Genomic DNA, 27,247 nt, shown 5'->3' with positions numbered 1-27,247 from the left:
TTGTGGTTTGTATGGCTTATTTTCTTATCAGTGTAGCTTCTCCAAACTGTGAGATCACATTAGGCTTTTTCAGGGAGGAGGACTGAACATCACGGGGTGCCAAACAGCTCTGATTATAACCCAGCTGTAATAATTTTTGTGTTTCAAGTGAACAGCCGTTCTGTTGCAACTAGCAGTGACCAGAATCTTTCCTCCACCCCAGTACACAGCTGATATGGGGAAACACCAAGGGAGAGGAAAACAGCTACAACAACAAAATCTGGGTAAGTGTGGTTTAACCAAAAAGTGAAAAAGTTAAGATGTTTTTAATCCTAACCCTGTTATCTTTTGTGGTGGTATTGAGTTCATGATAAGGACGTGGGGTGCTTGCCTCAGTTGTTCACGTGCAAACCTCCACTGACAGTAGAGATGCCCTGGGCTGTCACTCCATGCACCCCCAGAAGGGTACAGGTCTCCACATGAGATCTGCCCCACCCTCGTTTTTGTGGTCAGTGGAATTTAAGATGCTTTTATTAGCAAGGACATTTCTACTTTCAGGTGTTAAATTGCCCTGCAGGCATTTTGGAGCAGAAACTATAGGCCAGGCGAGTCACCCAACGCACATTTAGAGAATCAAATCAAGCCTTTGGAAACTTGCCTTTGGGTGAACATGTTCCAATGAAACTACATTTCTCTTCCAAAATGTGCTCTGGCCCCTCTAAGACCATGCTCTAGGCCATGCCAGGAAGATTTCAAGGGAGATGAAAGATTCAGCAGCAAATTGAGGCATAGGGTTTGTACGGTTACAGCAATTTCTTGCTATGATGATTTTGCTAAATGTGTGAGCCAAAACTCCTCAGGCCAAAGCAGACCCATGTCCAGTTGGCTCATCACTTCCACCCTCATCCTTCTCAGATGAGGAGGACAGACCTAACTCCTAGGGGTAATGTCTTCCAGCATTTCTGATTGACAGATATATACCTAAAACGTCATTTTTAGCATAGGTAGCTGTATTGGGTTTACATGATCCTGGGCAATTGGCTCCAATTAGCCCTACCTGAGCAGTGAGGTTGGAGAAGATGGACCTCCAGAGGTACCTCCAACCTGAACTAGTCTGTGAAACAGTCCCCCACTGCAGCAATTGCCTTGGGGGAGAGCGAGGTGGGGAGGATGACCACGTTGTAAGTGGTTCCTCTCTTCTTCACTGTGTTTGTGCAGGCTGGGGGGCGGGGAGAGGAAAACCACAGAAGTGAGGATGTGCTCTGCCTAGCAGCTTGCAAGCAGTGCTTCCTGAAATAGAATGAACTTGTTTGTCTCTGGTTTTCCTTTGAGCAAAACACTCCTCGTAGGGCCCTGTCAAGTTAGGGTTGTTTTTTTCAGTCCTGTGGTGCACAGTCAACGAACACACAGAATGGAAAGACACGGTCAAGAGGCCAAGGTGTGACTTTTCTTCTGCCTCCGTCCCTAGCAGTGACTGCGTGGTTTCACTGGCTAACCGGTTCCCAGTGCCCTGTTCCTGTTTGATTGGCCTTATACATTTTTTCCTTCATTGCAGCCAGAACCTCTCCTGCTTCAGTTCTGAAATCTTGAGATTTACTCCAAAAAAAGGCTTCAAAAAATTATTTTTCGGTCAGTAGAAGAGAATAATGATTGAGTCACTCGTATGTTAAGGATGGGTTTACATTATCATTACAAAATCCCACCATGACTGAGGACATCTTAGTTTGTAAATAGACCTCAGTCATTGTGAAATTTTAAAAGTTCGCCTAACTTTCAGTTAGTGTAATGAAATTTTAAACAATTCCATTGATAGTGACCACGTATAATTGCTTCCTCTTTAGGCTTTTGCATTGCTTTCCACCTCTTTAATTGTCAGCATTTACTTCATAAGGAAAAGACTGTATTTCTAAAAATATGAGATTAAACACATGAAGATTCACCCAGAGAAAGAAACAGAAAACTCCATTAAAACAAAGAAGCACGAGATAGTGCAGAAGAAACTGCAGGGAGAACTAGCTTCTCAACTCCAACACTTTTTTCAAAATGTTATGGAAGATGAAGACATAACTAAAGAAATGCATAACACTGTACATGCTTCTCTGCAGATGGGCACTCCTGGAGCTCTGCTGTGGCCATGCCAAGTACTTGCAACATTGCTTTGGGTGGTTCCTTCTTTGCCCACCGCCTTTGCATCTCAATCCTGCATCGGTTATCAGCTTCTGCTCTGCCTTTCCAACCCCCCCCTTAGAAATCTCCCTATCCAATCATGTGCGCCTGAAACTCCAGATGGTCTCCCCATTTTGTTCTCAGTTGGTGTCAGGACAGAAGGACAGGTCCCTGTGGCAAGGGTCCCCAAGGCATGCAGCTCCATTTGGTACAAACTTCGCTCAGCCTTGCTCTCCTTGTCAGTCGTCATGCTTGGTTTTGCTAGGAATCAGAGGAGAACAGCAGAAGGGCTTGCTGGAAGTTATTGAACCAGTGGGCATGAGTACATGAAAGGGAAATCCTCCAAGACATCAGCCTTCAGGTAATACCTAAACACTCTTCTTTGCCATCTCCTTTCTCAGTGCAGAGCTTCCTGGCCATGGTGAGCGACAAAGGTTGCTCTTCTCCTCTTCTTTAACCCCGGTCACTGGCACCCAGTATATGATGTCCTCAGCTAAGAAAGCAGCAGATACTCTAGCGTTACAGTTGACCCACGTGCAACTGTGCTCCTCCTTTCTGAAAGCCTCACATTGCACAGCTTAGAATCATAGAATCATAGAATCATTTAGGTTGGAAAAGACCTTCAAGATCATCAAGTCTAACCATTAACCGTGCCCACTAAACCATGTCCTGAAGTACCCCATCCACTCGCTTTTTTAATATCTCCAGGGATGGTGACTCAACCACTTCCCTTGGCAGCCCATTCCAATGTTTGACAACCCTCTCAGTAAAAAAATTTTTCCTAATATCTAACCTAAATCTCCCTTGCCTTAACTGGAGGCCATTTCCTCTTGTCCTATCTCCAGCCACCTGACAGAAGAGAGAGACCTGGCCAGCCACACGTTTACATGGGACCTCTGTCTGCGTCGCCACGTTTTTCCCATCAATGGCTTTCACCCGAGTGGCAACCATACCTGGGACTCCCTCTGGGCTGACACCCACCACTTGAATAGTCTTCTCGAGTTGGCTGTCCCATTTGATACGGCAGGCACTCCTTGCTGCCTGCAGTGGACATCCACTCTCTCTGCATTATAATACAAAGCTGCACAATCCTGTGCTGTTTTGGCTTGGGTGAGATTTTTTCACTCTCTTTTCCTCGCTTTAGAGTTTTTCCTGCTTCAAGCATAATGTTTAGCTGCTGCAGAAAAACGCGTGTCTCCTGTAAGCTTTGTGTCATGCCTAGCAGACCTAGGCAGACCTCTTGGATACCCACAGACAACCCAAGTGCCACTAGAAACTTCATTATACAGGACTGGATCTTTTAGGCAGGATTTATATGGCTGCTTACATTGAAGCCAGGTTTTTCAACTCCAATTTAGTCAGAGATGTAGTACATAGTAAAATTGCCTGCGTGTTGCCATATCATGACATCTGGATTTAGACACCTATGCAGGTCAGGCAGATACAACACACGTCCTAATAGTGACCTGGACCTCTCCAGATTGGCTTTTGGAGGTTAAGCAAAGTATCACAGCAGGCATGAAGTGGCCTGCACACTGCTTTCAGAGAAACCACAAGTGCCCTTCCTGGGACACTTCTGGTGCGAAACTGGTTTCTGAGTGTCTGGGTTGAAATGACAGGAGCAGAGCAGGGGAGAAAAGAAACCTTTGTTGCTCACCATATCCAGGAGGATCTGCACTGATCAAGGAGATGACAAGGAATAGTGTTTAGTTATTATCCAAAGTCTGCTATTTTGAAGTTTTTCGCTGGTGCGAAAAAATGAGCGGGAGCAATTTTCCCTCCTTCTCTGCTCTCACCTTTTGCACCAAGTAGATAATGCTCTTGGCCATCCACCATTAGTCATACTAACAGAGCAACTGGTAGCTCTTGCAGGCACCTTCCAGGCTGCAGAGGAAGAGAGGGATGAGACCAGTTGATGAGAACACCGATGTGGTGGTGGGCAAGAACCAGGACATGGCACTGGAATCTCCTACTTGCTCAGTGGTCCTTGGGTCTTGTCTTTTCTGTGACAAGCAGGCACACTGGGTAAGATGGCTGTCCAAGAGACAGCCTGGAAAGTCTTTTTATTATTAGAAATGGTGCATTATCTAGATTAGATAAAGCCAAAATATCTCCATGCAAAACATATCCAAGCAAGTGGCCTGTCATTCAGCTGCCACCAGCTCTGGTGTGAATTTTACTGCTAAACCTTCCTTGCCCTCTGAATATTCTCCAAATACTCTCTCCTTACCTCCAGCTCCTGCTTCCTTCTACGTGTCCCCACAAGCCACAACAAGATGCAGGAGGTCTTCAGCCCTGGTCAAGCTGGCCACCCACATCACCAAGAGGACAAAATTTAATGGGACAGATCCCAGAGACTGTGGCATCTCATCTCAGACAATTCCAAGGAGAGCAATTCTGGTCTACTGGACATCTAGGACTGCTGCCGGGGATCCTTTGATCTGCCTTTCCAGGGTACTCTTAATCCATGCCTGAGAGCTCAATCTTCACACCTTTCCTTTTCCTATGGCTGCCTCCCAGTTTTCTTCTCATGGTTTGTATGTTAGTCCCCCTTCAGCCTTTTTCTGTCCCAGAAAAGGCCTGATGGTGTACTTAGGGTGTTCTTTACAAGAAGAAGAATGAAGGATCCCAGGTTTCCTGGGGGTTCACCCATGCAACAGCCATGTACCTTCGAGAAGCAGGTCTCAGTCCGGCATAATGGTTTCAGCATCCTCGTCGGCACAAAGTGCAAAAGAAGTAGAAACACCCCTCCAATTCACCTTGTCCTCTTGTACCTAAGAGCGCAAACCCCCTGTCTGTTCTTTTGCCTTTTTGGCAGATTTCTGTCCCAAGAGAGTGCTTACGTAGCTTGCATGTTCGAGAAAGACAAACTACAGAAGTGGGGATGGGCCCCAGCCAGAGATGTGCTAGCATCAGCACTTCCCTCAAGGGAAACGTCTGTGTGTCCAACAAGAGCCTCTCTTCCCATTTTGGCTTTAGGTAAAAAGCATGCCCTGATCTGTGCTATTCAATCAGCGTCCCTCGTTTTTGTGCCTGGTTCCTGATTTTGGTCATTCTGGTAAATAGAATCATAGAACCATTAAGGTGGGAGTAGAAGTGCTTGGGGAAATGCAGCTGAAGCATGAGCTTGGGTTATGCTATGCTGGCTCTCTCTAAAATGTTTCCACCAGAAAGTCTGTGGTCTCTGACCCTGCAGGATTGAGGACTGGTTGACAACTGAGCAGTGAGCAACTTTCCTAGGTTGGGGCCTCCATCCACATACGTTGGGGCCTCCATCCACATACGTTGGAACTCCATTTAAGCTTCAGAAGATCCATTTAGGTTCCAGGAGCTCCGTTTAAGCTCAAGCTTGGGCCTGGAGTCCCTCTTTGAGCTGTGTTATAGGTGGGTTTGTCTCAAGCTTCATTACAGCCATGGCCATGCCTGGTTGTTGATCCCACTGATCCTCACCCATGGACTGTTTTTGTAAAAAAAACACGTAGGGAAGCTCACTGTCCCTCCACTGTCCTGTAGGATTTCATAAACATTAATAAATTTTGAAGGAATAGCAGCAGCCTCCAAACTCCTGACATGAAATAAAGGGAGCAGATCTCCGCCAGGGTGGAAAAAACACAATACGATTGAGTTTCAAATTCTGAACCCAGAGGCCAAGTGTGCATGCTGATGGTTAATGCTCATTCCCTAGTTCCCCTCTTTTGAGCAACAGGTCAAACTTGCTTTTTTTCCCTCAAGAAAGCTGGCTACTGTACCTTCCAGAAAGCTGATTGTCATGGTTTAACCCCAGCCAGCAACTAAGCACCATGCAGCTGCTCACTTGCTTCCCCCCACCAAGTGGGATGGGGGAGAAAATTGGGAAAAGAAGTAAAACTCGTGGGTTGAGATAAGTAAGCACAGTTTAATAGAACAGAAAAGAAGAAACTAATAATGATAACACTAAAAAAATGACAACAGTAATAATAAAATGTTTGGAGTATATAAATGATGCACAGTGCAATTGCTCACTACAACCCGATCGATGCCCAGTCATTCCCCAAACAGCGATCCCGCACCCCCACTCCCCCCAGTTTATATACTGGACATGATGTCACATGGTATGGAATACCTCTTTGACCAGTTTGCGTCAGCTGCCCTGGCTGTGTCACCTCCCAACTCCTTGTACCCCTCCAGCCTTCTTGCTGGCTGGGCATGAGAAGCTGAAAAATCCTTGCTTTTAGACTAAACACTACTTAGCAAAAACTGAAAACATCAGTGTTATCAACATTCTTCGCATACTGAACTCAAATCATAGCACCATACCAGCTACTAGGAAGACAATTAACTCTATCCCAGCTGAAACCAGGACATTGATTGACCTGAAGATAAATGGAGCATCTTAATTTTTGTGGTCACCCTTTGATGGTAATACAGAATGTGACACTTGTGCTCAGAAAGTTTTATTGCAATTAGGCACTGGCTAGTTCCTTGCAAGTGGGAACAGTGCAAACCAGCACCATGTTCAGGAAGGACCAGCTCACATTTCTTCTGCCCTTTAAGACCTGGAGATATTTCTTCCTTCTTTGCTTAATTCTTCCTTGCTTTATGCAAAGGCAAAAGCTGAGGAGTCAAGATTGTGTAGGTAACAGGATTAGAACTACCAGTTTGGGGTACAGACATAGCAAAAGTGGGACCAGAAACTAGACACTGGGGTGAAGAAAGAGAGGTGAAAGAGCGACAAAGGAGGACCAAGAAACAGGAAGAGGGATAATAAGGTGACTTATGCTGATGGTAGCTGTCAGCTTGACAACAGTAGCTGGAGCAGGACAATAAACCCAACTTACTCTTCTGGCTACAGCATAAAAGCCAGGCCTGCTTCGGTGGTTGTGAGGACTGAGGTGGGAGCAGGATGGATGCTTTTCCTAGCAAGCCCAGGATGGACAGGTTGAGCATCCTGGTGTTGCCACATCGGCACCTGCTCTGGCCCTTTCGGCAACGGTAGCTGCCCACCTCTTCCGAACAAAGTGTTAGCTGGTTTGCATCAGTTGTCCTGTGTCTTTGCCAGTGAGGGAGGTGAGAGGCACACCTTGTTCAACTGCTTGTTCACTCACCTGCTTTCTATCTCTAAGAGCAGACTCTACAGCTTCCTTTATTTTTTTCGCTGCATTTCTCAAATCTGAGTTTTCCCGGAAATTAGTAATAACAAGCTGGAGAGAAGGTTTCACTCTCTCTTCCGTTATCTGCTCTACTTCCGCTTTCTTCAGTTCTTCAAAACATTTCCATGCTTCTTCCTCTAATAAGCTCTTCACCTGCTCTCTCTGTCCTTCTTCATAGTTACAGCAGAACCAGAAGGGGTACACGCGGTACAGGCCATAAAGACTGACAACAGCAGTGAGAACGAACAGCCCAGCAACCTGGAAGAAAAAATATTAAAACTAATGGTGTCGCTGGACTTTACGTTCCACAAAATGTTTTACACCTGAGTGAGAGGAGTGCTTTACTATATTAAAAACCTTGCATTATTATTATTAAGTCACACAGTTCTTCTTATAAAGTACATTCCTTGCCCCTGCCATGGCTAGAAGACAACTGATGGAAAGAGATATACCGACTGAAACAGGAATATCAGTCTCTCTCTCTCAAACAGTACATTACCTTACTTCTTATTTTCATAAAACTTGCTTTAAGAGTCAGATGTAAACACATGTATAAACTTCCAGAATAGCCATGGAGTAAGATGTTCAAAGTTCAGGTTTTAGCCTTAGAAAGAACATGCTAATTATTAACTTGTACTGATAGACATTAATTAAAAACAGAAGCAGGGGAAAAATAAAAAGGTAAGGTAATGCAAATGTAGTAAACATATCAAAGGAAATCATAATCGCAGCTTAACCCTTCGGTCTCCAGATGAAATGGTTTCCAAATTGCTATAGATTCCACATTCTTCACGCACACAAAATAGGTGATATTAAAATACTTAAAATCCTAGATTCCTAGGACTCTTACCTGAGATAATGTGTAGAACTCACTGGGTAAATCTGCTGCTACAGTTTTGTTTGCATTTTGAGTGTTGTTTCCAACATTTCTTGAAGCCACACAGTCTATATATCTGCCATCGCACAGTAGGATCACGCACCAAATCAGAGGAGGTAGAAATGCCTTCAAAATTATGTCACTCTTCCAGTAGCAGGAGCGTTTCCTCATGCAGCGAGCCAGGGGAATGCAGTCAGGGTGGGAGGTCAAGCTCATGAAAAATGTAATGAATGCTGGACAGAAAAAGTAGGAAATAACATACAATTTCTGTAATGACTCCTTCTGAGGACATTTAAATTCCACCTCCATTATTTCTTCGACCACAACCATAATTAGAGAATTAAATGATACAGTCAACACATTATAATGGCTTTTCCAAATATTCATGAATTTCTCTGTGACTGACATTTTGGTTGCTGGTCAATACTTCACCAACTCAGAGGACTAAGGAAGTCTTCTGTGTCTCTATATCACACAGCTCATCACCCTATACACTTTATATCACCCTGTCTGCAAATGATTAACCAGCAGGGAGGAAGTGAAAAGTAAAGCACACACAGTAACTGGGTACCTATACAGCTACATATATGGGTATATACGCAGCTACAATCTGACTTTGTAGATCTTGAAACTTGCAGTTTCAGGTGTCGTGCTCTGTACAGAATCACAGAAACACAGACTATTTGAGGTTGGAAGGGACCTCCTGAGGTCATCTGGTCCAAGTCCCCTGCTCAAGCAGGACCACCTGGAGCCCGTTGCACAGGATCGGGTGGCTTTGAATATCGGCAGGGATGGATACTCCACAGCCTCCCTGGGTAAAAACATCTGTAAGACTCAGGGACCAGTTTGGGGCTCAGTGGCCTTGCTACATTTTTCTGTCCATATGACATCTTCTTGGGGATGAACCTTGATTGGGTAAGAGGCAACAGGCGCAAGCTGCAACATGAGAAATTCCAATTAAATGTAAGGAAAACTTTTTTGGGTAGCTTTTTACCTGGAGTGTCATCAAATATTGGAACAAGCTGAGGAAACTCCATCCTTGGAGGAGTTCAAGGCTAAAGCATCCTCACCTAACTAGGCCTGCTTTGATCAGGGTATTGGACTAGCTAACCTCCAGAGGTCCCTTCTAACCCAAATTATTTTGTGTTTCCTTGGGGTTTTCTTTTTCCCCTTGTTGCTAGAGGGTAAAGGGAAGAATGTAAATAAAAATAAGAGGCCATTGCTTCTTCCCATTGCATTATTGCCATAATCAGCGTCACGCCATAAAGTTTGCCAAGATTATGAGAGCTGAAACCAAGTTCCAGATGTACTAGAGACTGAGACCCCAAAATAGAGAGGTATAAAATGAAACAAATTAGAGGTGCAGTGCAGATAGTGCTCAAATCTGAAAATTAATTTTTCAATAAAATGGGAAACTGAGTGGGATGCAATGAGAGATGCCTAGAGAAAGAAAAATAAAGTCATGGTGTGCTGATACAGATTTAGGTGGTTAACCCAGTATGTAAAATGGGATTTGCTCATCCAGCTTGAGATGCCTTGTAGACAGGTTAGGGAGGTCTGCTTTAATGTTAATTTAGTTCTTAAAAGTCACAGTAACAATTACTAACCATGAATATTCCTGACCTCTTGTCCTGGTTTCAGCTGGGATTTGTCTTCCTAGTAGCTGGTACAGTGCTATGTTTTGAGTTCAGTATGAGAAGAATGTTGATAACACACTGCTGTTTTCAGTTGTTGCTAAGCAATGTTTAGTCTAAAGTCAAGGATTTTTCAGCTTCTTATGCCCTGATTTTCTCCCCCATCCCACTGAGGGGGGGGGGGGGGGAGTGAGTGAGCAGCTGCGTGGTGCTTAGTTGCTGGCTGGGGTTAAACCACGACACCTCTGAACTCAGACTAACAATAAGCAGTTTGCTTTGAGGTAAAGGATGTACAATACACCAATACCTGAGGAAGTGCTATAAAACTGTCCTGTAAGATTAGTTATCAGATGGGACACCTCTGCACTAGCGGAAGGTCTAAAAAGTCAAGGCTGTTTCGGATAAAAGTTCCTGGAATTGCTTTCAGTTTTTGATTGCAGTTGTTTTGAACACTGTCTCCACCCCGTTTTACACTGCTGCCTTTGATCTCTGTTCATCTATGCTGTACAATAACTAATTTGCAACTGGGCTCTGAACCGTGTCCATTTTGTGCCCCAAGGATGGGTGCAGGCTGCACCAAATCTGGCTTTCTTCTCCCAGTGCAATCGCCACAGGGTGCTCCTGTGGACCTGGACTCTTATGTCCCGCCTGCGACACACATGTGCATGATTTGCAGCTCCAGGCTATGCAAGATCTGCAGCAAAGCCATGTCTCCGCTTACATACACTAAACCACCCAACAGGGTAACAAAACAGAGCCTCCTCTCCTTCTCAATGACCAGCCTCCTGCCTTCATCTTGGAGGTTCAAATGGGCAGCAGGGGTCACTCAGAGGAGCAAAAATGCTTGTTGCCCATAAAAAAAGCCAGGCTTGATATGCTGGCAGCCAAGGGGAGGGCCCCGGGCATGGGCCAGCTGGTTACAGTGCCCCTTATGAGGCACCTTGGTTGGCAGAAAGTCTGTAGGAGGCAAGTTATGAAGGATTTGTTCAGAAGTGGGCAGCTGATGTTGCTCCTCTGGCTTTGAGTCAACCTTCAGAACAGAGCTAGGACACCTGCTTGACTCCTGGCTGATGGGGCCAGGAGTGATGGGAGGGAGATGTTGTCCCCTGCACCCGGTGATCAAAGGTTATTCCCTCCCTCTGGCATTGCCCCAGCAGACGTGGCCTGCAAGTGCCGAGCTGAGGATGGCTGAGACCACCTGCTCATGCAGAGGTCCAAGGGGTGGCCGTGCCTGGCCCTCCACACCCCACACCCACCCATCTGTGGGGCAGGGGCATGCTGGGCTGACTCTCCTGCCATCCCAGGAGACAGCCCTGAGCAGGGATATTACGCACGGGGGTGTCCAGCTGCAGGGCAGATGAGGATGGGATCTCTGACCCCACTATCATCTGACCTCAACCTAACAGGGCTGCAGCAACAGGTGTCCAGAGACGCTGAAGGTTTTGGTGATGTCTCACCAGGTATAATCACCTTTAAAAGCAAGCAATGGCGAGTCATGGCCAATCTGAAAAAAAACCCAGGGCTCGTCCAGGATTTTCAGACTTGTCCGCAGCTCTGAAACATCTCCTCTGCAGACCTCGTGCCCCAGGTAGGAGCCTGGCACAGCAACTGTGCAGCTGAGGAGGCACCAAGCCCTTGATGGCAGGAGGTGACCAAATGACACTGCACCCCGTGAAGCCATTTGCAGCCGGAGACCCCCTGCCTGCACACCACTGCACCAGCAATGGCAACGCAGGGGTTGCTTTTGGGCAGGGGCTGCCTTGCCTCTGAGCATACGTGGGCGAGGAGATGGACCTGAAAGGGTTTGGGAGAGGCTGATGGGTTTTGCTGGCCTGGCTGATGTTTAAAGGGACCTCTAGAGGTCATCTGGTCCAACCTCACTGCTCAAGGAGGGCCACCTAGAGCTGGTTGCCCAGGACCTTGTCCAGCTGGCTTTTGAATATCTCTAAGGATGCAGACTCCACAACCTCCCTGGGCAATCTGTGTCAATGCTTGTCACTCTCACAGTGAAATTGTTTCCTCATGACCAGAGGAACCCTCTTGTGTTTCAGCTGGTGTCCATTGTCTCTTGTCCTGTCACCAGCACCACTAAGAAGAGCCTGGCTCCATCCTCCCATCAGCTATTTATACACATTGATAAGATCCACCCTGAGCTGTCTCCTCTCCAGGCTGAACAATCCCAGCTCTCTCAGCCTTTCCTCATGTGAGAGATGCTCCAGTCCATCATCTTTGTGGCCCTTCCCTGGAATCTCTCCAGCATGTCCATGCCTCTCTTGCACTGGGAAGAATACAAGAGAAGACATCGCCTGGCATTTTTGCCTGTCTTCCTATTCACAGGAATGGAATGTTATTCAGCTTGGAGGAGGTGATCCTTGAACATTAACCAGATTTCCTGAGCCCTTTATCCCATGGGACCCTTCCAAGCATACCTTTGAAGAGGTCAGTCTGCTCACCTGAAGTCCAGGGCTGCGAGCTTGCTTTTTACCCTCCTCCCTCCCCTCGGGATCCTGAGATCCACCATCTCACGGTCGCTGCAGTCTTTGAGCTTCACATTTCCAGCAAGCCCCTTGTGGTTGGTGAGTAGGAGATCCAGCAGACCCCCTCTCCTCATTGGCTCCTCAATCACTTGGAGGAGAAAGTTATCAACACTACACTCCAGGAACCTCCTGGATTGCTTGTGTCCTGCCGTGTTGTCACTCCAGCAGATACTGGGGTTGTTGACGTCCCCCACAAGGACCAGGACCTGTGAACGTGAAGCTACTACTGTTAGAGGGCCTCATCCACTTGTTCTTTCTGGCAGACGGCCTGTAGCAGACTTCCACTAATGCCACCTATATCTCTCCTCTCTAATCCTAACCCATGAGCTCTCCGTTGGCTCCTCACCCATCCCCAGGTGAGCTCCACATGATGGCCAACTCCCCCTCCTGGTCTTCCCAGCCTGTCCTTCCTAAAGACCCTGTGTGCCTCCATTGCAACACTCCAGTCATGGGAGCCATTCCACCATGCCTCCCTGATCCCTGTAGCCTTGAAATGGCACCCAGATCTCTACCTCATCATCTTTATTCCCCATATGGCATGCATTAGTGGACAGGCACTTCACAGAAGCACTTCAGCACGTTGACTGCCTAGAAAGGAGGTTGGGGGATTTCTCTGTAATGGTGCCTTGCAGGCACTTCCTTGTTGAAGTGCAAGTGCTGGGAGTGACCCCACTGAAGCCTCATTTTGTTGAGATTGTGTTTCATTTCTGTCACATCACCCCATGGCCTTTGCTCATCAACCCTGTCCATCACTCCCTCACAACACTGCCAGTTAATCTCTCCTCCCCCCATCAGTCTCCATTTAAAGCCCTCCTTACAGGGTCAGCCATCCTATCAGAAAAAAACAGCTTTGCCCTGCTTGGTGAAGTGGGTCCCATCTCTCCTCAGCGGATGCTGATCTGCAAACAGAGTCCATTGCTCCTAGAGCCCAAAACCCTGTTGCCCAAATCAGCTTCACAGCCAGTTACTGACCTCTAATATCAGTCCCCACCTCTTCATACCCTTTCCACCCTCAACAGCAGGACTGAGGAGAAGCCCATGCCCTTGTTTACCACCCCCAGAGCTCCATAGTCACTTTGGACCATTCCCTGGCAGAATCACTTGCATCCACATGGAAGAACGGCTGGGAGCAGCAGTCAGAAAAGGGTAAAGATGAGTGGGGGACAAGGGGCAGGAAGGCTTTGCAGGCAAAACCAGCTCGTGCTCTGGTGTCTGAGCGTAGAGAAACGAAAGCAGGGGATCTTGCAGGCGCAGTGTCCACAGCGGGGGCTGAGGCAGGACCCACGCTCGTCACAGCCTCTCGTTGTGGGAAAGGCACCGCTAGCCACTGAAATGCAACTGGAGTAGCCCCAGGCACGCCACAAGCCACGGGCCAGGCAGCTCTTGAAGAGCTGTCCAATCTCAGAGGAAAGCAGACAATTCAAGGAGAGGGTGCTCCTGCAAGTAACCCAAAAAAATGCTGGGGCAGGTGGCATGTGGCAGGCTGGGTCCTTCTCGTCCTGCCTTCCTCCTGCTGCTGCTCGGTGAGTGGGGGGGATTTCTTTGCCTTGGGGATCAAGACTGGAGGGCTGCTAAGCAGGGCAGGACAGGGCACATCCTGGGCACAGGGGAGGATTGGGGAAAGGGTGCATGGAGCGGCCGTGCAGCAATCAGGGGCAGAGTTGCTTTGATGAGGGGAGGAAGATGATTGCCTCCTCCAGCTACGGTGCATCTCTGAGCAAAGAGCATAATTTCTTAATACCTGGGGGGGGGGGGTCAGGTCAATCATGAGACTTGGTAGATGCTGGAGTCCTTTAGGGAGCCAGAGGCACCCACTTGGAGCCGCAAATGTAACCAAAGCTGGTGTCAAGCTGGAGTCAAAGGAGATGCAGGATGGAGCCACAGGGGTGGGAAGGTGTTCGCCCAGCAAAGGACTCAGCAGGGACATGTGGGTGAGCGGGTCGCTGCCCCTCTAACCAAAACCTTCTCTGCCCCATGGTGCAGGTGTCAGCGCGGCCACCCAGGACATCTGCAGTTCTCCAGGTATTGGTGAGCACAGGGATGGGCCAGACAAGGGAGGTCTGTGGGGGTGGATATAGGACCAGAACACGGGTTTGTTGCCCATGTGTGAACCCCTGGAGATGACACTCCAGTAATGCTGACCTGGGCCATCCTTGTGCCATCCCTCCAAGTGACCTCCCAGCTCCTAATCTCTTCTTGAACACCTTCAGCACTCGGGACTGGGAACTGCTTTTGTTTCGCTGCTCCATCGACGGGCATTCTCCCGCTACCCGAATCGTCTTCTGCGAGGATGGGGTGGAGGAGCACAGCATGAAAGCCCAACATGGGCAGTTCAGCTACATCATGCTGCGGAATGTCACCTTGGGAAGTGAGGGAACGTACACGTGTGGGTATCAGCACAGGAACAGGAACAACTGGGTGAGGAGCTCTGCCCTCAGTACACCTCAGAACCTGACTTTCACAGGTGAGATGTATCACTGGGGCACAAGCAGGCACTGCTCCAGGGCTCCATAGACCCCCAGAGGAGTTTGGGGACCCTGATGTGCCCAATGGCATGTCCCTGGGCAGTTGGGATGCTGGCAGTCAGTGTGAAGTTCAGCCTAGCCTTTGCTGCCAGAGCAATCCCTGCATCACAGGAAAGCATCCTGCTCCTCTCTTGCCCCAGCATCACAGAAACAGGAGAGTGGTGGTGCCAGATCTAATCCAGAGCAACAGTTGTGCAATGCATTTATTTGTTTATCTATTTATCACAACGGTTGATAGATGGTGGATTGGGGCTTCCTTACAATTGCTTAGACTGTGCAGTACCTGGGAGAAATGGAGACTCTTACCCTGTCCCTTTTTCCTCCCAGGCAATGAGTCCAGCTCCCAGGAAGGGCCATGGACCCCAGGTGAGTGATTCCCTCCCCGCAAACCCACTGTCCTCCAGCATCGGTCCGGCGGATGCCAGGCTGCTGACACCAGGACACAGGGAGGTTCATCAACCAGGATCTGGCCTGGCTCTAGGGGCATGTCCTGCTCTCTGCTTCCTCTCCCCATGACCTCCTCTTCCCCAACAGCTTCTGTCTTCCCAACTCCCCAAACCCAGATCATCCTCAGCTTCTCCATATGCACCATGATGGGACTGGTGGCCATCTCTCTCATCCTCCTGATTGCAGCCAGCTACTGTGCCATGAAGAAAGGTGAGCAATTTGGGGAAATTGAGGGTAAACCTTGAGGCTGACATTGCACTCTGATGCCAGGCTGCTGCTGTCCCACTCGTTCAGGTTTAGGATGGCCAGATCCTTGCCCCCCATTTCACAGCAAGCTGAGCCCCTCAAACTTTTCTTTTATCCCCTGCAGGGAGCAAAAGTGCTGAGATGGGAAAGACCAAATGCATCCCTGCCCGAGGCAGATATTTGCTCCCAGCCCTCCTGCACAAGAAGCGAGTCTCTGAGCTGGCCTGAGCAGAGCAAGCATGGCTCCTCGTCACTTGGGCTGTCCACAGCTGCTGAGAGCTTGGGAGAAGCCAATCCGGGAAACAGGACACTCAGATGCGTAGGCTGGGCTGGAAAAGTCCCTCCCTGAGTGAAGTGCGGAGGTTCAGCCCATCATCTTCATCGTGCAGCCCAGAGGTTGGAAAGCCAGAGCTGTGTCGTAACTCTGCCTCCCCCTTTCTTTTCCTTGCAGTGACCTGCAGAGAGAGATGCCAAAGGTGAGCAGCAATCCCTCCTGGCTGCGGGGCTGGGGAGTGATGGAGATGGGGGCATCCTGGGGTGGTCTTTGGCCAGGGGCTGCATGGTCTGTGTCTGTGGGTGGAGGCAGGGAGGAGCAGGGCTTGCCCTGGGCTTGACTCCAGCCGTGCACCCCATGTCAGAAAGCACCATCCATGGGAATGACCCAATGGCCTCATCACAACCTAGACACAGGCCACAAAACCCTTTCCCCCCTCCTCTCCAGGCACATTCCCAGCCAAGAGGCTGAAGGAACCGACGGCAACGGAATAAAGTGTTCAGTACCACCTCTTCCCTCCAGTTGAGCCATGAGCCCCTCTGCCTGTGCTGACCCCCTTCTTGTGGGCTGGCTGCCCTCTGGCACCACCAGCAACCCTGTGCCCATCAGCCGGCCGTGCTGAGGTCTCAGTAGTTACACAGATTTGCAGGGATCTGGCCCAAACGCACTTTCCCCTCTCTCCATCCCCTCCCCTCATTGTGCTGCCAGGCAGGATTTTTCCCAATTCCACATGCAGCCCCAGCAATTTAATTTCCCAGCAGGATATGCAAAAAAACCACCTGCCCATTGAACAAGTTTTCTTCTGCCTGCGTTGCACCCTGCTTCTTCCTTCCATGCATAGCCCAGCTTCTGCCTGCAGAACAAAGGTGACAGCATCCCAACGCTCAAGGTGACCAAGCCCATTTGCTGGTGGGGTCTTTCCCTACACAGTCTGGCCCCAGGCTGCAATCCAGCACCCCCCTGCCCCGGGCTTGGTGGTTTTCCCCCTCTATGTTTTCACTTAAACGTGATTTCTGCTTCAAAGCTGAGGGTGTGGGTACATTTGTGGGCGCCAGCGGGGAAAACATCTCCTTGCTAACTCCGAAACCACAGGCTGCAGCAAAGGGGGCATGCTGTTTGTGGGCAAGGGGGATATCTCCGCACCGTCCGTGTGCCTCGGTCTATTTGCAGCGTGACTTTGCTTTCCTATGCGGACACAGAGGGGCAGATAAAGGTCTGCTGGTTGGGCAAAAAGACAAAATGCCACAGGCTGGGGGAAATGCAGCCAAACCTCAGCATCCCTCCTCCGCATCTGCAGATGGAAGGGCAGCTTGCTCTGCTGCCAAGAGTGCAGTGAAATTAGGGGGAAACAGGGCAAGGGATTCAGTCCTGGCCCCAGGGGATCTTCTGTTCAAAGGCAGGGTGGGTCTTGACCCTCCCCAGAATGGCAAGCAAGGGTTAACAGTGTGGGTTTTGCCCCCACCAGACATCACCATCGCCAGCGTTGGACGTAATGGGGTGAGTCATGGCACAGCTTTGGTGCCAAACCAGGGAGTGGGGTCCCCAGGGATGGGATGTGCTGGTTGGGGTCCACGCCAGTGGCTTGGGCTGGGGAGTCCCACGGGGTTCTTCCCACCAAGAAACCAACTGACGCACTCAGAGAAAAGGCATTTATTTCTGTGTCCACCTGCCCACATCTCGCCTCATCTGATGCCCGTTTCTGCTTGAAAAGGGTGGCACTTCTTCAACAATAAGATATTTTTTTCCACCAAGAAATTTTTTTTTCTCCATATCTTCTGCAAAGATTTTTCTTCCTCATGAAGAATTGCAGTTCTTTGCTGCTGCTCTCAAAATTGTAAGGTTTACTCTCACAAGCTGAAACAAATCATTCATGCCTAAATGCCTGATGCAAAATTTTGGGGCTTTTCAAGAGCAAAAAAGCCTTGCAAAAACAACAAGGAGAAATAAGGAGCCACCTAGAAACACAAAACTGCCACAAATCTGCTATTCCTTTTGCTAGCTGGTTGTACACTGGGCTCAGAGCCAGCAGGTGAAATAACGTGCTTTAATTTTCCCTCTACAGCCTCGCGTGCAAGAGACGAACACCAGGACTATATATGTCACAGTGAGCTGCTCACACCGCCAGCCAGATAGTGCTCCACCATGGCAAGTGCACAGGAAGAATTGCCCACGTTGGCATTTTTTCTCTGGCAGAGAACTCCCACGCTGTTTGTCCTGGTTTCAGCTGGGATAGACTTAATTGTCTTCCTAGTAGCTGGTATAGTGCTATGTTTTTTAGTTAGATATGAGAAGAATGTTGATAACACACTGCTGGTTTTAGTTGATGCTTAGTAATGTTTAGTCTAAACTCAAGGATTTTTTTAGCTGCTTCTGCCCAGCCAGCAGAAGGCTGGAGGGGCACAGGAAGTTGAGGGCAGCTGACCCAAACTGGCCAAAGGGGTATTCCATACCATGTGACGTCATGTCCAGTATATAAACTGGGGGGAGTGGGGCTGGGAGGAACCGCCGCTCGATAACTAACTGGGCATCGTTCGGTGGGTGGTGAGCAATTACACTGTGCATCACTTGTATATTCCAATCCTTTTATTATTACTATTGTCATTTGATTAGTGTTATCATTATTAGTTTCTTCTTTTCTGTTCTATTAAACTGTTCTTATCTCAACCCACAAGTATTACTTTTTTCCCGATTCTCTCCCCCATCCCACTAGGTGGGGGGGAAGTGAGTGAGTGGCTGCGCGGTGCTTAGTTGCTGGCTGGGGTTAAACCACGACACTGGTAAAATGGGGCTGGTGTGTCCAGGTTGGGCTTATTTGGAGTTTGCTGTCACAGGGAAGGGCTGTGTGTTGGGAGCCTTGGTGATGCTGCCTCAGCTCCTCAGCTTCATGTTCTCCACCTTTCCCTTCCCAAAAGCACTTCCATCCACCACAGCAGATCAGGTTTGTCCCCGTCACCACGGACCTGTGTGTGCGAAGCCCTTTGCTGGTCTTCACCAGTTCTTGCTGGGAAGTTGCCAGCACTCAGCTTGGGAGAGCAACACCTACCCACAAGCCCTGTCCATGCCAGCATGTTCACACCAACCCTTCCATCGTGCACAGCCCTTCCCACAGACATCATAAACGTATTCTGAATTTCTTGAACAAAAATTATATCCATGACTTGCACATATAGTCACAATGTATGATATAAAAATACATATATTACATATATTGGAAATGTATGCGTGCGTACGTCAAGTGAAGACATCTCCACCCACTATGTTAAATGTAACATGTGCATACATAAACTCTGTGACACAACTACATGCGTGCTCTTCTATCTACCCACAAAGATGCACATATGCCTATATGGGTACACAGATACATATGCACTAATGTGCTCGCACATCTCTCTTAATAGGTATGTGCAATGATGTTGTAGTTTTGCTCAAATGAAGAATAAACATCTATGAATTTGTATCACTGATTGCACCTCTGTCTTATACAGTCCTTTAAGGAATGGAATTAAGCTGCCCAAAGACAGCCGTAGGTACACAAAGGGACAGCTGTAGAGAAGTGAAGGGACTGTAGAGATACACAGAGATAGAAAGGGGAGCTTTCTCGTGTCTGAACTCAGCTGAGACATCTACCAGACCCTAAAAGCTTCATGTTCGCACTCCGCTACTGCCTCTCCTTTCTCATCTTGGCTCTGCTTTCCTTCCCAAACCTAAATCCCAGCCAAAAGTCATTTGCTGCCCTCACCATAGCCAAAAAAGCCCGTGCAGTTGAAGTGTTAAAATACCATGCAATGTCATAGGGCCACCTGCATTCCTGCATCAAAATTATCATCAGTTGGTAGCTATGGGTTTGCATTAATGTTGAGGCTTTAGCTAAAACGAGCTTTGCATATTTCCAAGCTGGCTGGGTTTTAATGTCCCCGTGAGAGCCCTGTGCACCACGTTTCAGTTACAACCCCTGGAGACAGACAGCTGCTCTCAGGGGGCATTTCACCTGACACCTCTCCTTGGATGAGGCAATAGCAGCTCCTTTCTCTTTAGGGTGCAACTTCACGCTTTCGTTTACAACTCACACATCTTCCATGGTTTCCCCATTTGTCTCTGCCTCTGTCAAAGAACTTGTGTGGATGCTTTCCCTGCCTGCACAAGATGATCTTCAAAAAGATGGGAGCAGACTGTTTTAGTGGAGAAGGGTCTGGGGGTCTTCTGTGGTCTCTCCAAGCAAATGTTTCCTTCAGGAGACCTAAAGCCCCAAATCAGTGGGGAATGGGAGAACTGCCACTCATGAAGGAGCCATCCTGAGCCCCTCCAGAAATGTCCAGACATCTTCATGGAGGGGAGAGAGAGCCAGCAAGGATCCATGTGAACACCCTCTCTTGTGCTGGATAACTCAGAAGATGGATGCATCACCTCTCGCTTTCTCATGAGTTGGCGTACATTGTGGTTTGGTCTGGAGACCTTCAAAACAGAAAAGACAGAAGCCTCACCCTCCTGGTGCCCAACATGGCCACAGAGCCTTGGGCTGGGCTGAGACCAAGGAAAGAGGGCAACGACAGCCACAGTAGATACGTGGGAAAATCCCAGCTTTTGGCTCTGTCCTCCTCCAAAAATGGGCCGTCTTGGAGCCAAGAAGAGCTTTGCACAGCCTGAAAGAGCTGAACTCACCTCAACTCTGCCCAGTCCATCAGTGTTGGCATCTGGAGGGAGAACCTGAGTTAGTGTCCAACCATCAGCAGGATGTTGGAGACAGCCAAAAACGGGTTTGGAAGAGAGGACCCCAGGTTTCAAAGATGGGATTGGGACTATTTAGTGAGAATAGAATTTATTGAGAATTAATTTATTGGAAATATAAAGGATATTTATTAAGACCACGAACGATGGGACCAGCTCTGCATTGCAAGCGAGGACGGCGCAGCAGAAGGACATTGCATCTGGTGCCGAGAGGGGAAGGGTGCAGGGAGAATTGGCATTTAGAGTAACTCCAGTTTTCAGCAGAAGAGTCCTCAGCACTACCGCACAGTGTGGAGACAGCAGGGAGAAAAGGCGTTGAAGGTCTGCAGCCCCATGTCCTTCCTGCAGCAATGGGGCCTTTTGAGTCATTCCCATGGATGACGCTTTCTGGCGTTGGGATGCATTTGGTCTCTCCCTCCCCACTTTGGCATTCAAGTGCAATCACCCTGGAGGTAAAGTTGTCCCCATCTCAGCACCTTTGCTCCCCCCACGGTGACGTTCAGCAGCATAAAGTAGCTCAGCTTCCCCCGTTGGGCTTTCAGGCTGTACTTCTCCACCACATCCTTGCAGAAGACAATTCGGGTAGCAGGTGACCCCATCAGGATGGAGCACCAGGCCAGAACTGCATTGCCAGGCTGAGCAGAAGGTAAGTCGAGGCTCAGATGAGGAGCCCAGAGGTCACCCAGGGGGAAGGCAGTGATGCAGGGATACTATGGGCCATAATTAGTGATGGCAGGGATGCAAAATGACAAGGACTGAGGAAGGAAGAGTCTCTCCTCCAAGAGTTTGTACCCAGGAAAGAAAACCCCTCTCCTTTGTCATCTCCACCCGCTGCACACCTCCATTTTCTGGACCCATCCCTGTGCTCACCACCACCTGGGGAGCTGCAGATGCCCTGGGCAGTCAGGCTGGCACCTGCATCACAGGGCATGGAGGGTTTTGGTTAGAGGGGCTGCAACCTGGCCCCTGCCCAGATGCTGCTGCCCAGGTCCCCACTGCTGAGTCCTTGCTGGGTGAGCACCTTCCCACCCATGCCTCTCCATCCTGCATCTCCTCCGTCTTCTTGACAACCCCCCAAGCCCGTTTTGGATGGGATTGTCATTCCAGGTGGGTGACCCTGGCTCACCCACAACCCCACATTCTCACAGTGTCAGGCAGGGCATCTCCTCTGGACTCTCCCCAGATTCACCAGGTGTCTTTGCCCCTTTGTCTCCATGCTTTGCCCCACCTTACCCATTTCAGAGCTCAGCATCCCAGCAGTGACGAGGTCTCGCTGAAAAGCCACCCAAGGTCCCAAGTGCCACCTCTCTGTCTGCACTGCTTGCAGAGCACCGCAGGCAGAAAGCTTCTTTGCAGCCATCACCGCAAGGAAAGGAATTTTCATTTCAATGACTGATGATAAAAATGAAAAAGCTCTCTTCATCCCGCTTTCCCACCCATGTGTTCCACAAGACTGTTTCTCTAGGTGCTCAATAGAGAACATGAGCAGTAATTCAGTAAAAAAAAAACAGAGACAAAGCAGCCATACATCCCCATTCATCTGTTGCAACATAGGGGATGTGAATACGGGATTTGGGTCTGCTAAAATGGAATGTGGAGCCAGTGGTCTTTTCAAGCTGGTTATCTACTCCAAAAGGGGTAAACGCATAAGGGTTTTTATGCACAGCTTCTCCGCATCAAATTAAGGTTAGACAGGTCTGTGCACAGATCTTCTTGTGACTTCCCATTAGAGGACAGTGGATCCCTCTGTGCAGGATGGGCTCAGCCAGGCTCAGCACCATCTCAGCTCAACTCAGCCATTGCTCCTTGCTGCAGCTGCTGGGCCTCAAGCAACCTTGCTCTAAAAAAAGCCTTCTCTTCCCCATATCTACTCTCTCAGCAGTGAGGTATTCACCTCCTGCTCACTCTGCACGCTCACAAATCAACCACACCACTGCTTGGCGTGACCACCCCTTCGTGTGTGCAGCAGTTGCTCTTATATTTAGAAATGAGATTTCCCTCCCACTCACCAACATCAACCCAACTGCTCCTTCAGAAAGACGTGTCCCCATGATGCTTTGCTGGGCTTGAAGCACAATTGAAAACAGCAGCAGCAGCAGCTGCAAATCTCCAAGCCAGGGGCCGAAAAAAAGGTGGGGGAGGGCAGAGGGCTGGAGGTGTAGAAACTGGACCAGCTCTTTTCATGGCTATGATCCCAGTTGCCTGTGTTTTGGACTGGATGATGATGAAGACAAGCTGCATCTTTCCACCCTGCTTAGGAAGGCATTTTCAGCACAGCCTATGAGACTTCGGAGTGCCAGCACCCAAATTAGCTCATCTCAATCACCAAGCCCCTGAGGATACCCTGCATGGATGAGATGCAGGTGAAGGTGGCCACACCACTCACCCATACCATCTCCTTGGGCTTCTCTGCTAGTGAGGGATGCCACAGCAGGATTTGTTGTGCCTGGAGACCTCCCTGCCCTACATCAGCACCCAGAACTTTTGCTGAAGCCTTACATGCAATAGCTCTGCTCAGACTGATGTTCCTTGGGGCTTTACATCAGTGGAAGAGGTCTGCCCTTGCTCTTCTCCACCTCTTGCCTGGTTTTGTGATGAAGGGTGCTGAAATGGTGTCTGGCCAGCCAATCCAACAGTGGCTTTTCTCAAGGGCAAGGTTTTGCTCCTCTGAGAGCCCCCACTGCCTGCATGCATCTCCAAGATGCAAGCAGGAGGCATCAAATCCAGCCCTGCCTCTGAGGTTGGCTCCAACCCTCCTTCCCCCTTTCCTGACCTGACCATGGAGCCATGATCCTTGTGCCTCTTCACTTGCCCAAAACTGCCCATTTTGGGTCAGTTTGTTGTTCCAGGTGGGTGACCCTGGAAGTGCTGAACTTCTCCTAAATCTCACATATTGATCCAAAGCCAATTAGGAAAGCACTGTGGGTCAAGGCCACCTGCTTAAGTTTGAAAATCAATCACTACTCCATCCTCTTTTTATTTCTCCCCATTATTTAGACTCCTTCAATCCAGGAGTCCTCCTTTCCACCCATGCCCTGAGTGTTCGCATGTCTCTGGGGCCAGCACAGTGATGATTCACCCCACCCTTCCCACCTTCCTCCCGGATCTCTGTGTCCAACCCACCCACTCCCTTCTCCAAACTCACAAAACACCCACAACAGGATGGTGGGGATGTCCTGACAGGAGATTTGACCCCCCTCAAATTGTCTCAAAGCAGCTTCATCCTCGTGCACAAATTCTGCATCCCTGCCAGGGTAAGGCAAGGATTAATGGGGTCAACAGCATTTTCTGGAGAGAGGGATGGAGCCAGAGGAGAACAAATTGCAGTTGAGGTTCCTGCATCCCACCAGGTTCCCCCTTCCCAGCTAAGCCCCAAGCTGCAATGATCCCCCAAACTCCTTCCTAAAAGAGGGGGAAGCCCCCTCAAAGCACCGCTAGAGCACAGGGGCTTTAAGGTTGCATCACTAAACCCTCCTCAAGCCCTGAGATGTTGGAGGTGCGTGACTCCACAGCAAACCCCAGCCCACTGTTACACTACTTCTAGAAGACAGACAAGCCCTGGCCTTTCTTCATTGGTTTTACTGGGTTAAAAAAAAAAGTTGTGGTAGGAAACAAGCCACCAATTCATAATGCAGCGTCTGAGTGGGCTGCTCTGTTCCCATCGAATGCTGTCTCTTGAATTGGTTTTGGTGTATCTAGGGAAAATTAGCTTAAAAATTATTCTGGCTTATTGTTGTCATTTTTCTTTCAAGCTGCCATGTTTTCCCACATCAACTGTGCTCTGGGATGAACTCTAGCCGTTTTCTGTTGTTTAAAGCCTTTTATTTTCATTTTCTCTCTGACTTGCCACACTTTACTCAAGGCTAGAGAAGATGCAGACCACTGGAAAGCCTTGCAGAAGCTCTGGGACCTCACTCCATGCTCTACCCAACATCAAGCCTAATCCCTCTGCAAGTCATGTTTCACCTTTGGCTTACTGCAGAGGAGAAACATCACAGACCAGGAAATACAAATGTATATTTGAAAAGGAAACTGAAAAGTGAGCAGCATGCAGAAGAAACATGCAGCAGAAGAGAGAAAGGGGAGAAAGAGGTTTATTTCTGTTGATTTTCCAGCAGGTGCACTCCTTTGGCTTCAGAGCCAAAGATGCTTGTCCTTATAGAATCGTAGAATCATTTAGGTTGGAAAAGACCTTTAAGATCATAGAGTCCAACCATCAGCCATGCCCACTAAACCATGTCATGAAGTGCTTTGTCTATGAGCTTTTTGAATACCTCCAAGGATTGTGACTCGACCACTTCCCTGGGCAGCCTGTTCCAACACCTGACAACCCTTTCAGTAAAGAAATTTTTCCAATATCTAACCTAAATCTCCCTTGCCTCAACTTGAGGCCATTTCCTCTTGTCCCATCTCCAGCCACCTGACAGAAGAGACCAAAACCCACCTCACTACAGTTGTAGAGAGCGATAAGGTCTCCCCTCAGCCTCCTCTTTCCTAGACTAAACAGCCCCAATTCCCTCAGCCGCTCCTCATAAGACTTGTGCTTCAGGCCCCTCACCAACTTGGTTGCCCTCCTCTGAACATGCTCCAGCACCTCCATGTCTTTCCTGTAGTGAGGGGCCCAAAACTGAACACAGGACTCGAGGTGCGGCCTCACCAGGGCCAAGTACAGGGGAACAACCACCTCCCTGCTCCTGCTGGCCACACTATTTCTGATACAGGCCAGGATGCCGTTGGCCTTCTTGGCCACCTGGGCACACTGCTGGCTCATATTCAGCCGGCTGTTGACCAACACATCCAGGTCTTTCTCTGCCGGGCAGCTTTCCAGCCACTCTCCCCCAAGCCTGTAGCGTTGCCTGGGGTTGTTGTGACCAAAGTGCAGGACCCGGCACTTGGCCTTGTTGAACTTCATCCAGCTGGCCTTGGCCCATCGATCCAGCCTGTCCAGATCCCTCTGTAGAGCCTTCCCACCCTCAAGCAGATCAACCCTGCCTCCCAACTTGGTGTCATCTGCAAACTTGCTGAGGGTGCACTCGATCCCCTTGTCTAGATCATTAATAAAGATATTAAACAGAATGGGGCCCAACACCGAGCCCTGAGGAACACCACTTGTGACCCGCCGCCAACTGGATTTCACCCCATTCACCACTACCCTCTGGGCTCAGCCATCCAGCCAGTTTTTCACCCAGCAAAGAGTACACTTGTCCAAGCCATGAGATGCCAGCTTCTCAAGGAGTATGCCATGTGAGACAGTGTCAAAGGCCTTGCTGAAGTCGAGGTAGATAACATCCACAGCCTTTCCCTCATCCACTAGGTGGGTCACCTGGTCATAGAAGGAGATCAGGTTGGTCAAGCAGGACCTGCCTTTCGTAAACCCATGCGGACTGGACCTGATGCCCTGGTTGTCCTGCACATGCCATGTGAGTGCACTGAAGATGAACCATTCCATAATCTTCCCTGGTACCGAGGTCAAGCTGACAGGGCTGTAGATCCCCAGATTCTCCCTCCGACCCTTCTTGTAAATGGGCGTCACGTTGGCAAGCCTCCAGTCGTCTGGGACCTCCCTGTTGACCAGGATTCCTGATAGATGATGAAGAGTGGCTTGGCAAGCACCTCTGCCAGTTCCCTCAGTTCTCTTGGATGGATCCCATCTGGTCCCATAGATTTGTGAGTGTCCAGATGGCATAGTAGGTCACTAACTATTTCCTCCTGGATTAAGTGGGGTATATTCTGCTCTTCATCCTCACCTTCCAGCTCAGGGGGCGGAGCACCTTGAGGATAAGTGTTCTCCCTATTGAAGACTGAGGCAAAGGTGGCATTAAGTACCTCAGCCTTTTCCTCATCTCTGGTGGCAACGTTCCGTTCTGTATCCAATAAAGGATAGATATTCTCCTTGGCTCTCTTTTTATTGTTAACAAATTTGTAAAAACATTTTTTTGTTGTCTCTTACAATAGTGGCCAGATTGCATTCTAACTGAACTTTTGCTTTTTTTTATTTCCTCTCTGCATGACCCTGTACTCCTCCAGAGTTGCCCACCCTTTCTTCCAAAGATGATAAACTCTCCTTTTTTTCTTGAGTCCTAGCAAAAGCTCCCTGTTCAGCCAGGCCGGTCATCTTCCTCGGTGGTTTGTCTTGCAGCACATGGGAATAACCTGGTCCTGAGCCATTAAGATTTCGTTCTCGGAGAATGTCCAGCCTTCCTGGACCCCTTTGGCCCTTCAGGACTGTCTCCCAAGGGACTTTCTCAACCAGTGTCCTGAAAAGGCCAAAGTTTGCCCTCCAGAAGTCCATAGCGGTGGTTTTGCTGACCACCTCCCTTGCCTCACCAAAAATTGAGAATTCTATTATTTCACGGTTGCTAAGCCCAAGACAGCTTTCAACCAGTCCTTTCTTGTTTGTAAATGGTAGGTCTAGCAAGGCTTCTCCCCCAGTAGGCTCTCCTACCAGCTGTGTCAGGAGGTTATCTTCCACACACTCCAGGAACCTCCTAGACTGCTTGCTCTCTGCTATGTTGTATTTCCAGCAGATGTCTGGAAAGTTGAAGTCCCCCACGAAGAACAACAGCACACAATTCTGAGACTACTGCCAGCCGCTTGTAGAATGATTCATCCGTCACTTTGACCCGGTTGGGCGGTCTGCGACAGACTCCCAGCACAAGATCTGCCTTGTTGACCTTCCCTCTCATCCTTACCCATAAGCACTCCACC

The 27,247-nt window shown here is 49.0% G+C and overlaps 2 protein-coding genes across 11 annotated transcripts; one reads left to right on the top strand and one right to left on the bottom strand.

Annotated features, from left to right (window-relative positions):
• On the top strand, positions 1–18,412 carry LOC126034985 (uncharacterized). 10 transcript variants are annotated; one of them, XM_049793040.1, is made up of 9 exons: positions 1–263; positions 12,123–12,678; positions 13,342–13,468; positions 14,306–14,350; positions 14,533–14,786; positions 15,175–15,213; positions 15,382–15,504; positions 15,665–16,016; positions 17,877–18,412. In XM_049793040.1, the coding sequence occupies exons 2-8, from the start codon at positions 12,645–12,647 to the stop codon at positions 15,766–15,768; spliced, it is 726 nt and encodes a 241-aa protein (XP_049648997.1). In that variant the 5' UTR covers positions 1–263; positions 12,123–12,644; the 3' UTR covers positions 15,769–16,016; positions 17,877–18,412. The 10 variants fall into 10 exon arrangements, with proteins under 10 accessions (XP_049648997.1, XP_049648994.1, XP_049648996.1 ...); XM_049793037.1 differs by having other exon boundaries at positions 11,246–12,678; XM_049793039.1 differs by lacking the exon at positions 1–263 and adding an exon at positions 9,970–11,988.
• Positions 6,320–8,646, bottom strand: LOC126034978 (uncharacterized). Its single transcript, XM_049793021.1, has 2 exons — positions 8,125–8,646; positions 6,320–7,532 (listed from the first exon to the last, which is right to left on the bottom strand). Exons 1-2 carry the CDS (start codon positions 8,557–8,559, stop codon positions 7,146–7,148), a joined length of 822 nt encoding a protein of 273 aa, XP_049648978.1. The 5' UTR covers positions 8,560–8,646; the 3' UTR covers positions 6,320–7,145.
• Positions 18,413–27,247: the final 8,835 nt, after the last annotated feature.

The sequence above is a fragment of the Accipiter gentilis genome, chromosome 36 (assembly GCF_929443795.1).
Source record: "Accipiter gentilis chromosome 36, bAccGen1.1, whole genome shotgun sequence".
Lineage (NCBI taxonomy): Eukaryota > Metazoa > Chordata > Aves > Accipitriformes > Accipitridae > Astur > Astur gentilis.
Note: the sequence above shows the minus strand (reverse complement) of the source record. Positions and strands in the feature narration are given on the sequence as shown.